At 38.3% G+C, this 14,384-nt stretch overlaps 1 protein-coding gene across 1 annotated transcript in view; it reads right to left on the bottom strand.

Moving 5' to 3' along the window:
* malrd1 (MAM and LDL receptor class A domain containing 1) overlaps window positions 1-13,816 on the bottom strand; it is a 56,432-nt gene extending 42,616 nt beyond the window's left edge. Inside the window, exons 1-10 of the mRNA XM_040126354.1 lie at window positions 13,487-13,816; window positions 11,500-11,631; window positions 11,294-11,382; window positions 11,033-11,197; window positions 9,270-9,366; window positions 5,012-5,143; window positions 4,090-4,242; window positions 1,608-1,713; window positions 644-1,011; window positions 22-467 (exon numbers count right to left, since the gene is read on the bottom strand). Coding sequence (XP_039982288.1) covers window positions 22-467; window positions 644-1,011; window positions 1,608-1,713; window positions 4,090-4,242; window positions 5,012-5,143; window positions 9,270-9,366; window positions 11,033-11,197; window positions 11,294-11,382; window positions 11,500-11,631; window positions 13,487-13,661 — 1,863 coding nt within the window. The 5' untranslated portion in view covers window positions 13,662-13,816. The remainder of the gene's footprint in view (window positions 1-21; window positions 468-643; window positions 1,012-1,607; window positions 1,714-4,089; window positions 4,243-5,011; window positions 5,144-9,269; window positions 9,367-11,032; window positions 11,198-11,293; window positions 11,383-11,499; window positions 11,632-13,486) is intronic.
* Between the last annotated feature and the right edge of the window lie 568 nt (window positions 13,817-14,384).

Below are 14,384 nucleotides of genomic sequence, written 5' to 3'. Positions count from 1 at the left end.
TTATATCCAAAGATTAGTTACCTGGAAAGGCCGAGCGCTGTTAAGGTAGAGAGTCTTCCTGTGCCATAAGTTTCCTTGGTCTCCATATCGTACCCACAGCATATGACCACGGCCTGTAGAGGTGGTCCTCAGGTACACTCCCAGGCAGAACACATGTGATCCGAACATGTGGTAATGAAAGCGGAAAACACAGTGGTGGCGGGACTTGGAGGGGTCCTTGCCACGCTGGTGGGTGGGTTGGAAGACTCGGCTCAGTAACACCGCAGTGTCCTTGAACTTCTGGGGGACAGACGATTCGATGTAGAGGTAGTGGCCATAGCTAGTGCCCAGTGTGTGGTCCTTCCAGGGCCCCGTATTGAAGGACGGAGTGGGGCCTTGGATGCAGGTCCAGTCAAACACGTCCCCCCCACTCTGCTCCTGTTTCCAGCTGCACAGCCCATGCTCAAAGTTACACTGCAGCTCTGGAGCTGTCAAATATGACAGAAATCAAGTTTGAGGTTAATAATTCTGTGTGTTTACAGTAAGATTTTGAATGTAGGACTATTACTTATAATGTAGTATTATTACATTGGTGATGGTAGTATCTGAGTAATTATTTCTTGTAACCAAAAGTAACTCTTAGTGGAACAAAAGAGACACTCACAACATCCCTCCTCATCTGCTCCATCTCCACAGTCATCCACAAGATCACACAGCTGCAGGTGCTCCACACACGCTTTGGTACGCACGCAGTGGAAATGTGTATGTGGGGGACACTCTACCACCGCTAGGGGCATGGAACAGTTTCTGAAGGTGATATCATCCAAGGCGGAGACCCCATCGAACACACCAAGGCTGATCTTGGCCAGAGCGATCTGGAAGGGCTGGGTGATGCGTCCCAGCTGCACTGTGACCTGGTTCCAAAGAGTTCCCTGGTCGTACACGGTTCTCCATATCACAGTGTTGTTGTGCGTTCCATTGAATCGAAGGTACATGTCAGCAGCCCCAACAGATATCCCTGAGTTATAATGCCTGAAGGAGATGAGGGAGAGATGGAAGCAAACATATTACTGAAAATCTTACAGCGTAGCAATGTGTGCATTCTGCGGTATTATATTTTGAAATTAATTCCTTAGACAAGATACTGTAACTCAAAGATTCCTCTTGTGATAATGCATATGCTTGCTGGAAATTATACATGAGGGCTTTTGCTTAATCTGTAGAAAAAATAAAAACGATAAACCTCTGGCTCTTTTCTGCCAGGAGTACCCCAACAATCACCCAGGGGAGAAATTTAATCTGTAATTTGACATAAATTTTTTGGGGCCATTTAACTGTCAAAACATGACAGATTCAGATGTATATCTTCTCATTGTGTGTGGGTGTGAAATAAGACAGATGCTGAGAGATCATACCTGAGACAGGTGAAATGATGTTTGGAAGAAAGGGAGAAAGATCAAGCATGACACAGAAGTAGAGAGAGAGCAAACAGAAAAGGTCTAAAATCGCCGGTGAATCTACAGACAAATTAATTCTGGTTATGATGAAGAGTCATGTTGAGCAACTTTGTAGACTGGCAAGAGAAATGAAAGTTGGTGGAAGAGGCCATGCCGCAGTGTTACTCTCACCAGAAGGTCATGGTACACTCTGAGGCCGATTGTTGGAACCACGGTCCTCGGAGAACAGCTCTTGGATATAAACTGCTGCTGTTTTTCAATATAAACATGAAGTGGCCTGCAGAGAGTGAGACAAGAATTAATATTCAAAGCATATTTTGTGTCTCCTACATTAGACACACCGCCACACCCAGACAGCCAGTGAGTCACGTCTAAAAACAGAAAAACTGTTAGAGAAGCAGACAATCGAGAGGTTAATTTACCAATCAACTGAAATCCCTTGCACATTGTTGTTGTTGCCAGATGGGTCAAATTCATCTACTCAGCAATACTTCTGGGATTTTTGTGCTCTACAATGTCTAGAAATTGTGGGATAGACAAAACATATTCCGTCATCTTCAGTCACCATGGCAACATTGTCTTGTTGATGAGACGGGTCAGAGGATAATGGCAAGGCTTTTCTCTTAACAGCTGGGCATCAAATGGGCAAATTAGCAGCTCGGTGCAGCAGTGATGTGCAGAAGGCCATTTTATTTCACACAGCCACACCGGTTTCCACTCCTGCCTACAACAAGAAGATGTACTTCCCTATAAACAAAGTTGAGAATAAGGGGTTTAATGTTTTCATGCTGGCAAACTGTACACAACACAAGATTGCAGTACCTTAATTTTGTGCTGATTATTTTAAAAAGATGTAGATGTTAGATGTAGCCTACTATATTTATTATTTTTAGTTTCTACATCACTATGGGAGATTGACCTTGGACTCTGAGTATTGAAACAGGCGCAGTATATAGACCTTTTTGGTCACAAGTTTAAAATTACATGATGAAAATCTAATGTCAAAACATTGTTATTGTACTTGATAAATCATCTTTTTGACTAAGCTACAATATATCTTTTTTAGGAAAATGCAAATGAAATCACTGTGCCTTAACATGTTCATCAAATGCAAAGGAAAAATAGTGTCTACCAACAAAATGTATTCTCTCAGCTTTCTCATCCATTTTAACTGCCTTGTTTAGAAAATAAATAATTAAATACTAATAATACTAATAATAATAATAATAATAATAATAATAATAATAATAATAATAATACATTTAATTAGATTTGAATATGTGATTTTAGAGTCAGCTTAACTGCACCAAGTCATATAAATACCCTTGGATGGCAATTATGCTAATGTTAGCTAGTTGGCTTTAGGTTTTTATTCTCCATCAGACATCAAAAGTTCAACAAACTGAATCAACAAGATGTAAGTTCATTAAAATGGATATTTTATAATTTAACAGCTAGGTAAAAAACAAAGAGTACATTTAGTTTTAGCTTTATCTAAGGCTAGCTGTGGCTATCTAACTATCTAGCTGTCTAGCTAACAGCCTGCAAAGCGATTAGCTAATAATGTTTTATATGGTAAAACAGATGCCAAATGTTGGATTCCTGTCTTAATTTTCACATAACATGCACATTAGATAAGATAATGCCTTATTAGGATAAATTCACATTACAGTAGGACAGTGACAGTTACTGTATTTTGGCATTATGGGATTGTAATTTGTTGCTCAAAACTCATTAAAAACTGCTTTAAAAGGAGAAATGAGACCTGGTCTATAGTAGAGTAAAAAGAGTAAGAATCCATTCTGCCCAACGCTGTTCAGTATGAGGTGGTGGTGTGATGGAGTTTCAATATTTCCTTGGCTGATATTAGGTGCATAACTGCTAAATAAGCACTGTTTGAACATCACCACATACCTATACATTGTGGCAGACTAGATAAGTCTTTGGATGGTCACAGTGATATTTTCTAAATCTTCAAACAGATGCTCCCACCAGGATTTGTGTCATTTCACAAAGCTTGAACATCATCAAGATACTCCCAGAACATAACGGAGACTTCCTTTTACTGCCTGGATAATCTCCAGATCTGAACCTAACAGAGCATCTTCTCACAGCATGTTCATACAACGCACATAACAAAAACAACAGATGGTGCTGCATAAAACATGCATGGAGTCAGCCTGCAACAACATTCCTTGTTACGTCCATGCCTCAAAGAGTTAAGTCTATTGTGAAGAAAAGTATAAAGATGTAATGAGGCATAATATAAAGTAACATGTTATGTTGCATAAACCTAAAGGAGACTAATGGTGTTTCAGATTGCCTATAGTGTAGTGTATTTCACTGAATGAGGTGGTGTTAATATGCAAAATGGGTAAAGCATATGTCGATTTCCTTTCCATTATTCGGATGGCTGAGAAAGCATTTCCCCTGGAAGTGCTTATCTCTCAAAAACACGCAGAAAATAGATTTTCTTTCCTTCCATAAAACCTTGATTTAATCTGTAGGTAATATTATCTTTTTCCACTTATTTCTGACCATACCCTGGACACAAATCATCTTAACAGCTCATCACATTTCTATTGTTATTCCAATGAAAATGGCAACTGCATATGGCAAAGTTTGTGCATGTGTGTCAGAGTTGTTCCTATACCTTCAGTGCTGTTTGTAGAGTGGTCCAAAGGTGGTGGGAGGTCGTGGCAGTCTGGAGGTACCTCCACAGATGAGCCCCTGACCCAGTCAAAGCCATCGCCAAGGGTGAGCTCGTACCAGCCACAAGAACCGCTCTCAAAGTCACACTCAGAGGCTGAATGGGTAGAGATAGGAAATAATCGAAATAAAGTATAGAGAGTTCGTTTGTGACGTTGGAAACAGCAGCGGGCACAACAATCTCACCAGAGGTGCAAAAGTGGTTGTTCTGGAGCTTTCAATCACATCACATGATCTTCCTCAGCAGATGGAGTTTGCCCATTTGTCATGGAATATTCATTTTTCTGATGGCAATAATTATTATTGCTGATTATTATTACTAATGGACCTTGTGGTAAGGTTGTTGTATCAACTTGTTTGCTGGGTCAAGAATAAATTGTCAATTTCAACTTTTAAGCCAGCATGGTTTAGAAGTCATTAAATTCCTCAGAAAAATGGACATTTGAACATCAACAACTCAGAGACAAGTCGGTAAAGTCCATCTTCGTCGATACGATCAAAAGCTCCCATCCATTTTTAGACAATGTTACTTGATCCACAGTTGGCCATGAAACTCCCCTGGTTGAATGATCAGTACAAGAGATGAAGAACTGCGCTAGAAAATATCTGGTTCTTTGATTAAAAGTATACAAGCCTGTGTATGTAACAACTTCTGCTTAAAATTCTATTATGTGTGCTGCTAACAGCAGGTGGAAGCTGTGTTGCTTCAGTTGTGGATTCTGGGTCAATTTTGCATTAATTTGAGTGTGTCTTCAACCATTGTCGTCAGCCTGGCAGATGAATGTATATCGCCACACTGCTTTCAGTGAAATGTACAAATGCGATGTGGATTATTTGAATGTGTTACTTGGCCACAGGGTTCTTACGGCAGCTGGCTTCATCCTCTCCGTGGGGACAATCTCTGGTGAAGTCACACACTTTGCTTTCCTTGATACACTTCCCACCACCACAGGCAAACCACGAGGGAGGGCAAGGAGGAGGAGGGGGTACACTGCTTTCTGCCACAGAAGTCAAAAATGAAAGATTAAAATAATCAACATTTTGACGGAATTAAAGTATTCAGTTGCAAGAGGCACTTTGATAACTGAGAACTATTAAATCAAATGTAGACCCACCAGATATAAAGAGTTACAGTCGTTATCACTGACTCCTATCATGTGACTTTATCATTAAAAAGCACTCATGGGAGATTGTGGTGGATTAATATAGATGAGTTTAGCTACATCCAGAGAAGAGTAACTACATTAACTGTGTTATGGAAGATTAGATTAATCTGTGAAGTAATGAATGAAGGTCAGATATTTTGATCAATCGTACATCTAAGACTCCATCTCTTAAATGAACTCAATTACATTTTGGTTATGAGGAGTAATGGAAACATTTTTGAAAAATTTTTTTCCAATTTTTTCTTTTGGCTGGCTATTGAAAAGAAGTCATTAAATGACTGCCACTTTTAGATTTCTGTAGTAACTAATCTTTTTCTTTTAAAGAAAAAAGGCAATAAAAACAACTGAAAAGAAGTATTTACAGTTAACATAGCTTTGGAGACATCTGCTCAGCTTGAAATTGAGCTGACCCATGCTGACAATTACATGAGGTCATGTACACTCCATGTACTCATGAGAATGAAAAAAGTTTCCCCACGTATGCAAAAGGTAAAAAAAGGGGTTTGTAGGGGTTTCAAAGCAGTATTGTTAGGTTTTTCAGACATTTTGGGGGCAGTGGAACAGGCCGTAAACACAATCACCTTACAAAGTCATCGTGGCGAATATACAGACAAATAGTTGCCTATTTACACATTGACCAGACACAGTGTAATATTAGCATTCATGTGGACTGTTTCTGTCCACCTAGTGAATGTAAGTCCAATATTCACCCATTTAGTTCTAACCGCCAAATACAATGTTCACCAGCTAGTTGCTAACTTTACATGCATTCCCATTCGTCTATTTTAATGTACATTTTCAATTTGTGCATAGTATAATCACAGTGGAAAAGCCAGAAATGAAAGTAAAGTCCAAATATTGCAAAAAAAGTTTTTATGTTTGGCTGAGGTGGGAAAATTGATGCACCAAGAAAAACAAAAATACAGTGGAAAGTAGGGTTATTATACTTATTAGCATGTGATTTGTCACTTAAACTTCCAATCTAATGAAGGGATGAAAACTTGCAGCAGATAATTGTAGACCTATGAGGAGACTTATGAAACAAACATAATTGCCATTTCCGTCATGTTTTCCACACGGTTTTTAATTGTTTGCTTCTGAAGTGGTGTAATGGTAACCAACAGGATTTTAGTGTCGCCAACTCGCCTACTATTTATCTGGATGGGCCCTACTCCTGATATTTCCATAACAGTAGGGAATGGAAAACACACATTATTTTTGCTACATTTGGATGGAAGAACGGATTTTTGTCAGTCTGTCTTTTGGTAAAAGGCAACTAGTGTACAGCAAGTTTATCAAAGCTTTTTTGCTGAAAACAGCTGCCTGCTGGTGGTGGAAACAACACAGATGAGAGCAGAGAGAGTGAACCAAAACAATGAGCTGAAAGATGCTAAAAGGCTACGTTGTGTTGAGGAAACTACGGAGACAGGAGATGATTCTCTGTGGGTTCGACACTATGTCTGACACCTTTTACATTACCTGTAGTCATTTAATCCATTGCTAATATGAAAATATTTCTTGGTGAAGCTTTAATAAATAGAGCTTGTTTTATGCCTCTGTACAGTCCAGGAATATAACACCTCTGAATAGTGTGACCCTCACTGGCTCATCTTATCAAGATTAAATATCTGACAAAATGATAAAGGTAGACAAGAGACTCTCAAGAGTCAGACAAGACCTGGCCAAGCAACAACCACTGGGAAAATAAGGTAGGCATAAAACAGAATAGCCATAATAAATTAGCTGGTGGCCAGCTTATTCTACACAGACATGCGAACACCCTTGGAGAAAATCACACTTGCAAAGAGTGTGATTTATGATGACAGGGTGTAAAAAAAAGCCGTCAAACTTCAGCTGGATATATAATTTACGATGAGATGTGTCTGTCTTTTTTTTTTACCCTACATCCATTTAATTATAGGACAGTATTGAATGGTTATGTATTTATTGGGTATTTGTGAAGGTGCAATTAATCTAAATTCATAGATACTATAAACCCCATAATTCAGTGCAACATAGTTATCGGCTATGTGGGAGATAGGCTGAATAATAAAGGATATAGGACATAAAGTATCCTCTGTAAGTGACTGTAATGGCATGTAGTTAGCAAAATTAGATGTGGGTCATATATCAAAACATGTTACATGTCTTCCTGCACAAGTACAAACCAGACTATACCGATGTGCCACACATATTAAACCTTGCCTGTGTAGTAAAGTGTTATTTTATATTTTAATGTGAAACCCATAGGTAATTTCTCCAAGACTGGTGCTTTGACAATAAAAGATGATGTAGTCAAATGGAGCTGCTGTTGGGAGAATCCAAAGCACCTTTAACTAGCTGATGCCTCTGGAACTTTTGTTTAGGTTTTGGTTTTATGTTTTTTATATGAGTACCAAGCCAGATTGCTAACAGCCCAGGTGTGGAACATTACTTCTTGGGAGCAAAAGACAGATGGAAGCTAAGGGAGTGCCAAGGTGACACTGACCTGTCTAATCCACTTAGACATGCTTAACTTGGCCAAGAGACAGTCCATTAGACTCTGGAGTCTGCCACACCGGTCAAATTGTTCTTTACTCTTAATTAACCCACTTTACACCTGCATTATGTGATTTTTGCCCCTTGGGAGCAGTAAAGTTAACTGTAATCGTAAAATTGCTGATGATATGGCAAACATGTTACAAACAGTTGCCTATTTATACATCCAGCGGACACAGAGAAACACTAGCAATCCAATGTTAAGGTCCAATATTCTCTCTCCCTTGAGCTCTGTTTTGTTCGCCACCAACTCTTGAGGGAAATAATGTATCTGGCGCTTTAGCTGTTAAATGCACCACCATATTCACCAGCTACCCGCCAACTTTGTCCATATGCCTTTTGGTGCTGGGCAGGTAGCGTACAGAGGATCTATTAGAACTTCTGAAAGCTGATGACAATGGTGAAAGTGAACCGAAACAGAAACCATAATGGGCCAGAATTCCAAAGCAATGAGCTGAAAGATGCGAAACACTCAATAGAGCTGAGGGGAACTGCCTGAAGGGCACTCAACCTAAAAGGGCCATTAATGTCTGTTCTAAACCTCATGGCAATTCATCCAATAGTTTCAGAGACATTTCAATCAATACCACAAATTTCAACCTCATGGTTAGATGAGATCCCTGCAGACCTTCCAGTGTTCAAAAATGAATGATTGAAGAAGTAGGAATTATTTGATTTGTAAAATCTATATATTCACTAAAAAAAATCCTGTGCAATTCAAGCTTATCATTTAGCAAACATCCTTGAAAAACTGTGGTGTTTTGGCTCCAACCATTGATATCTAATTCAAACCAGTGACATTAGTTCTTCCTCCAGAACAGCTCTGTCAGCTCTACAGTCAGAGAGGGCTTGAAATACAGCAGGGGAAGAGACCTAAGAAAGCTGAAGGCCATAGATGGTAGACTAAATGAGACAATCAATAAAGATGGCTCATCACCTTTTTATTTTACAAGCATACAGGAGGGACGTGATCCTATAATGGATGAATAATAGCTGTTGTAAAGATGCTATAGTTTTTGCTTGCTGCTAAAAAAACTTCTATATCACCAAGGCAACATGAAAATTCCTTCCAAATTGCCAAGTGGACAGTGCTTTATCAAACACTCCCAGCCAAGATGTTCAACGGTATCATATTCATCACCGAGCTGCAGGAAGCACACCATAGCAGACATAAGTAAAGCCATAGGTTTTGGAACTGACTGCTCCATATTCAGCGCAGAGAAAATGTGTGGTAAGCACTATTTTAATGAATCAGTTATTCGGTAATGAATCCCATCCCTGCATGGTTTAGTGTCTTCCCTCTGTTATCAGTATTCAAAACAGGTTTGTGGCAGTCTGTTTATGTGTGGTGATATTTTTAAATGTCAAGGTCTGAACTTGTCCCCACTGTGTAGCGAGATGTTATTAATGGTAACAGTACCAGGCACAGACATGCAGCTGGGACTAAAGGATAGGTCGTCGATGGCCAGGACCTCAGAGGCTTCACTGTCAGCTGAAAGTTCCCCTCGAACGATCACCTGCTGGATACACAGAAAACCTTTAAGAATATTATGCAGTAAGTCACCTTTTTATTATTTTTCTACACAATCTATTTGTCTTTCTGTACTTTGGCTTCTGTGTACATTTGTGTGTGCATTTGTGCGTTTGTATATATCTGTGCATGTAGAATGTGCCATACGTATATGTAATAATAATTATAATAATAATAATAAAGTTTTTCTTCTATAGCAGTTCTTACAACCAATGTTACAAAGTGTTTTGCACAAAACAAACAATGAAAACAAATATACAGGAATAAAACCAAAAAGATAGAAACTAATAAAACAAGGTAACACAACAAATGATAAAAATCTAAAATCAAAGTCCACACAACAGCTTTATCTACACAAGTGGAGTTTTACAACCCATCATTTATGACTGATGTAAACAAAATGTGGATTCTGTCATCATGGGTGATGGGAAAATGCACTCAAATAGACAGTTCCCATTGATCATATTTCTTTTTTTCCCCCCAAAACTGTACTTTGAGGCCATAAAAGTAATGCGATGAGTATACATCACTGTTTATTTAGGATTTCAGCCAAACCAGTGTGTTTATCTGCCTGATCCAGACAATGTAACCTTCAGAAAAAAAAGGGGGGAGTTTATATCTACAGAATCACTTTTTGTCGGGCTGCAGTGGCAGCAGCCACAAAAATACATAGATTATCTTTCCTGTTTCTGTTTTTTTGTTTATACAATGCCTATTATATCTTATAATACATGCACAATCTTTATAAAGATGTCCAAAGGAATAACTCTAGGGAAGTCTGAAAGAAAATAAAACTGGTGGTTTTAAAGGGGTGAAAAAGTGAAGATCATTAGGTAAACAGACTTAACTCTCAATCACAATGGCAAATAAATACCCATTTAATTATACTGCCTTTGAAACAGGAAGTGGATATATGGAGGGGAAAGTGAATGCTAGCAGTGAGCTGACCACTCTGGTGCTGGTGCTGGTTCAGCTATGCTGTGAAACTGAGCTGGCCGCAGTCGGCGACAGATGGTGAAGGCAGAGAAGGAGAGAGGGGTGACGCACTGACATTGTCTGAGGATATAGGAAGGACAAACAGCAGGCATTATAGGACTCCAGATGCCCCTGAAGGGTCCAGTTGGGTCAGTACCCCCTCACTGGACATAAACGGCTCCTGTAGTGCAGCTCATTTCTGCTGTGATGTCTTTATCGGTTTCAAGGAAATCTATGCTGTGTATCGTACAGTGGGTACCTTGACACCCACTATATTAGCAAATATGGCTTCTATATTTATTCCAAAATGACACAACTTGCTATACCAATCAGTGTCAGAATTTATGACTCTATATATTAATTTCATATTAATTGCCGGTTTTATTGGTCTTGTTTTCAAGGGCATTTCTTATGGTCTGCCTTTTATATGTCAGTCAGTTGACTGTATTGAATACATAGTTTTTTCATTTAATGGCTAGATGGGCTCCTGAGCTACAGTAATATCATCTTGGAATACCTCTTAGCCTGTTAATGTTACTGCTGTTGTGGCAGTATATTTTTCATACGTGTGTTTTCTGCTGCGACCTGTCCGACCTAATCTAATCTAATCTAATCTAATCCAAACTCTAAAACAGCAATATAAAACTTCATTATGTTAAATTCTTAATGTTACAGACCTGAAAACTGTGATTACTGGAAACCCGAATCACTGTCTGCAGCCACGTTTCCATCTGTAGTTGTGTGGAGTGCTTCCACAGCAAACTCCTCTGACCCAGTGGATAAGTCTGAGCCAGGACCAGAAGATCTGCATGTTTTGCCCCAACGTAATAGTAGAAACTCACCTGTTGAAGGAAAATGAAGGGAGGCTTATTAGTTGATATTATTTTGTTAACGGTCTTGATTTATGCTAAAGTCTTCCAATCAGAGTATTTTGTTACTTGGCAAGTCTGACTGGTTAGGAAAACAGGACTGTTCAGGTCTGCTGTGGTTCTGTTTCCTCCAGCAGGTAACAGAGACAGGAAGTACGCTGAAGAAGAGAGAGAGAATTGTGGGGATGCATGCTTGTGAAAAAAATAAATAAAAAACATATGAGGTGAAGTCAAAATGGAGAATGCCCCGTATGGCAAATGTCAGATGCTCTCACCTGAAGTGATGTTCCTGTGGTCATGTCTGAGTCCCGGGACTTCCGTTGTTCTGGTCCATTCAGATAATGTCTCTGAGCTTTGGATCAGGTCACAGAATCCCTCCTCAAAGTCACACCTCTTATATTTGGAACCTCCATTAGAAAATAGTAACACTTTTACTGTACTGCTGCTTTCACTTGGGCTCTTCTGTGTTTCACCCTGAAATATATTTTACCATTATTGTGCGCATTGGGATTAAGGTGTGGATTCCACAGATAATAAAGATTAATCAGCTCAGCAGAGCACAGAAACTAAGTGGTTTCCCATTCTCAAGCAGGGATTCCTATCTGACTTTATAGCCAAATGTGCAACAAGGGAATATAGAACATCAGGGATATTACTATGTTTTCAGATATATTCAAGACAGGAATCAGAATTATATCTATATTACTTCATACTTTTTAAATATATAAAGAATTGAATATCTCACAAAAGCCTCTTGTATTTTAATTAACTTAATGTTTTTTTGGCCGCCATGGTATTTGCGTATGCTGTTTTAAAAACTGTGCATATGTCACTTGTACTTTCAGTATAAGCCACTGTTATTTCTATTTGGATCTTTATATTTTTACTACGTGTAAGACATGCTGTCAATTACATATACTTTTATAATGATTCTTAAATATTAAATTAATTTCACTTAATTATTAATTTGGATCATAGAAAAACATGTATTCTGTATATCTGTATATCCTCGGACTTGTCTTCTGTTAATCCTTTGAATTGCCCCGCATAATTGCATATTTGCACTCAAGCATGTACAAAATTTAATTAATTTAGTTTAATATAGTTTTTTCTGCAATTGTGACATATTTCCAATTTATATTTTACATATATTTATAGTTTTTGATCTTTGAATTTTTATCATTTCTATTCCCTTTTTTGTAATTCTTATTTTTCACACTAGGCTTCAGAGTAGCCACGCTGCGCTTCATTACACGTACACATACTTTGCTTCTTTATGTGACGATAAAACCCTTGATCTCTTGAATCTTTGAACTACCCAACTATTAACTATAGCCTTAAAATACAGGGTACGGGGATACTCATAGTCTGCCCGTAGGCTTTAAACTTCAAAAGCAACAGTTATGTAAGAGAAAGTCACTGTTTTTTAAGATGTGTGTTTCTGTAGGGTCTCATTTGAGGATAGATAGATATTTAATGTACAAAACAGCTTGTAATATAGAACAGTGTATCTTCCAAGGTAAAAAGTTCCTAAGGAGTTTAAGGATATCTTTTAGTATACAGTAAGTATAACAATATAACAGCGGTACAGAAATGGACCAGAAGTGGCCTTAGGTATGAGGCAATAAAACATCATTAATTAATTATTAATGAAATTTAAACTAATTTATTAGCAAGTGATATTTAAATAATGTTGAATGTACTTTACTTTGAATGACTTAACAGGAAGGTAACATAATGCACAAATTCAACCTTTTTCTATGATGGTTATTATCAATACAATGTTACAATAACACTCTTAGAAAGGAATTAAATATGTAAGTGGGATAAGAACACTAAATGATCTAATTTCCTAACACAAAACAGACTTCTTTAAAACAGGCATTTGTTATCCTGTCCACTGACAGGCACTGCATGGTTCTTTTAAATCAGGTACAGTTATTTGTAGTGAGCGAAAGACATGTTTTTCACTTCAGCTGGAAATAAGTTTTGAGTGAAATGTCATAATCGCATAGAATATCCATCTTTATCCACCTGTTACATCCCTCATCAGACAGAGGTCATTTACGCTCCATGGTTATTATCCCTAAAAAAATAATTTTCACTCCAATTTACTCAGCCAGTGGGCAGCATTTCAATATACCTGCTTTTAACTGGATTACTTTCTGTTTTACTCTAGTCTTCTTCTCTTATCATCTTTACCTTCTCTTAATATCATTAAGGTTTAGGTTACTTTACTGTGTATTTTCCTGTTTTACTCACAGTTTTCCTCGTCGCTGCCATCTCCACAGTTGTCAGTGAAGTCACACACACAATCCTCAGGCACACATAACCCCTGAGTGCAGGTAAACTCCTGGGTTAAACAGCCTCGGACACATTCAGGAGTAAACACCAGATAGAAGGCCAGCAGCAGCCACACCGAGCCCAGCATCATCATCCTGGTTATTGTTTGTCCCTTAACTGGAACACCTTATTTTCACCTCCAAGTAAAGCATTTTGTTGTTAGGGCCTGAGGAAAAACTCCTGTCGTGGTAAAGTGTTGCTTCGCCGTGTAGAGTTTACTTGGATCTTGGATTGATCCTGTATGCGTGTTCATGCTGTTGGCATGTTGTAAAGGGTAATGAATGGCTTTTATGGCTATTGCTCAATAAGGTCACTTTGCTGGTTGGTGTGTTCCTGTATTTAACATGGACCCATGTCCTTGTAAGAAGAAAGAAAGCAATAAAATTCTCAAAAGTGAGAATGTTGTGTTGGTTCTGTTTTCTTGAAATGGGTTTAGGCTAAATATTAGAGTTAAGATTAAGTTTTGGGAAATATGCTTATGCGTGTTCTTGCTGAGAGTTAGATGAGAGGATGCCTCCCATCTTCATAATAACCAAACATGCTTCATATATATGGTTAATATGACGCTACCACCAGCAGCTGGTTAGATTAGCTTAGTTTAGCATAAAGACTGGAAACAAGGGGAAACAGCTAGCCTGGTTCAGTCCGAAGATAAACAAATCCGTCCAACAGCACCTCTAAAACTCACTAATTAATACATTACATCTTGTTTGTTTAAACTTTACAAAAAAACCCGACAAATCGTCTCAAAACATTTTTGATCAAACTCTTGCAAGGAATGTCAACCTAGTTAGCACTAAAAATGAAGTAGAGCTTA

The sequence above is a fragment of the Xiphias gladius genome, chromosome 5 (genome assembly GCF_016859285.1).
Source record: "Xiphias gladius isolate SHS-SW01 ecotype Sanya breed wild chromosome 5, ASM1685928v1, whole genome shotgun sequence".
Classification (NCBI taxonomy): Eukaryota; Metazoa; Chordata; class Actinopteri; order Istiophoriformes; family Xiphiidae; genus Xiphias; species Xiphias gladius.
Note: the sequence above shows the minus strand (reverse complement) of the source record. Positions and strands in the feature narration are given on the sequence as shown.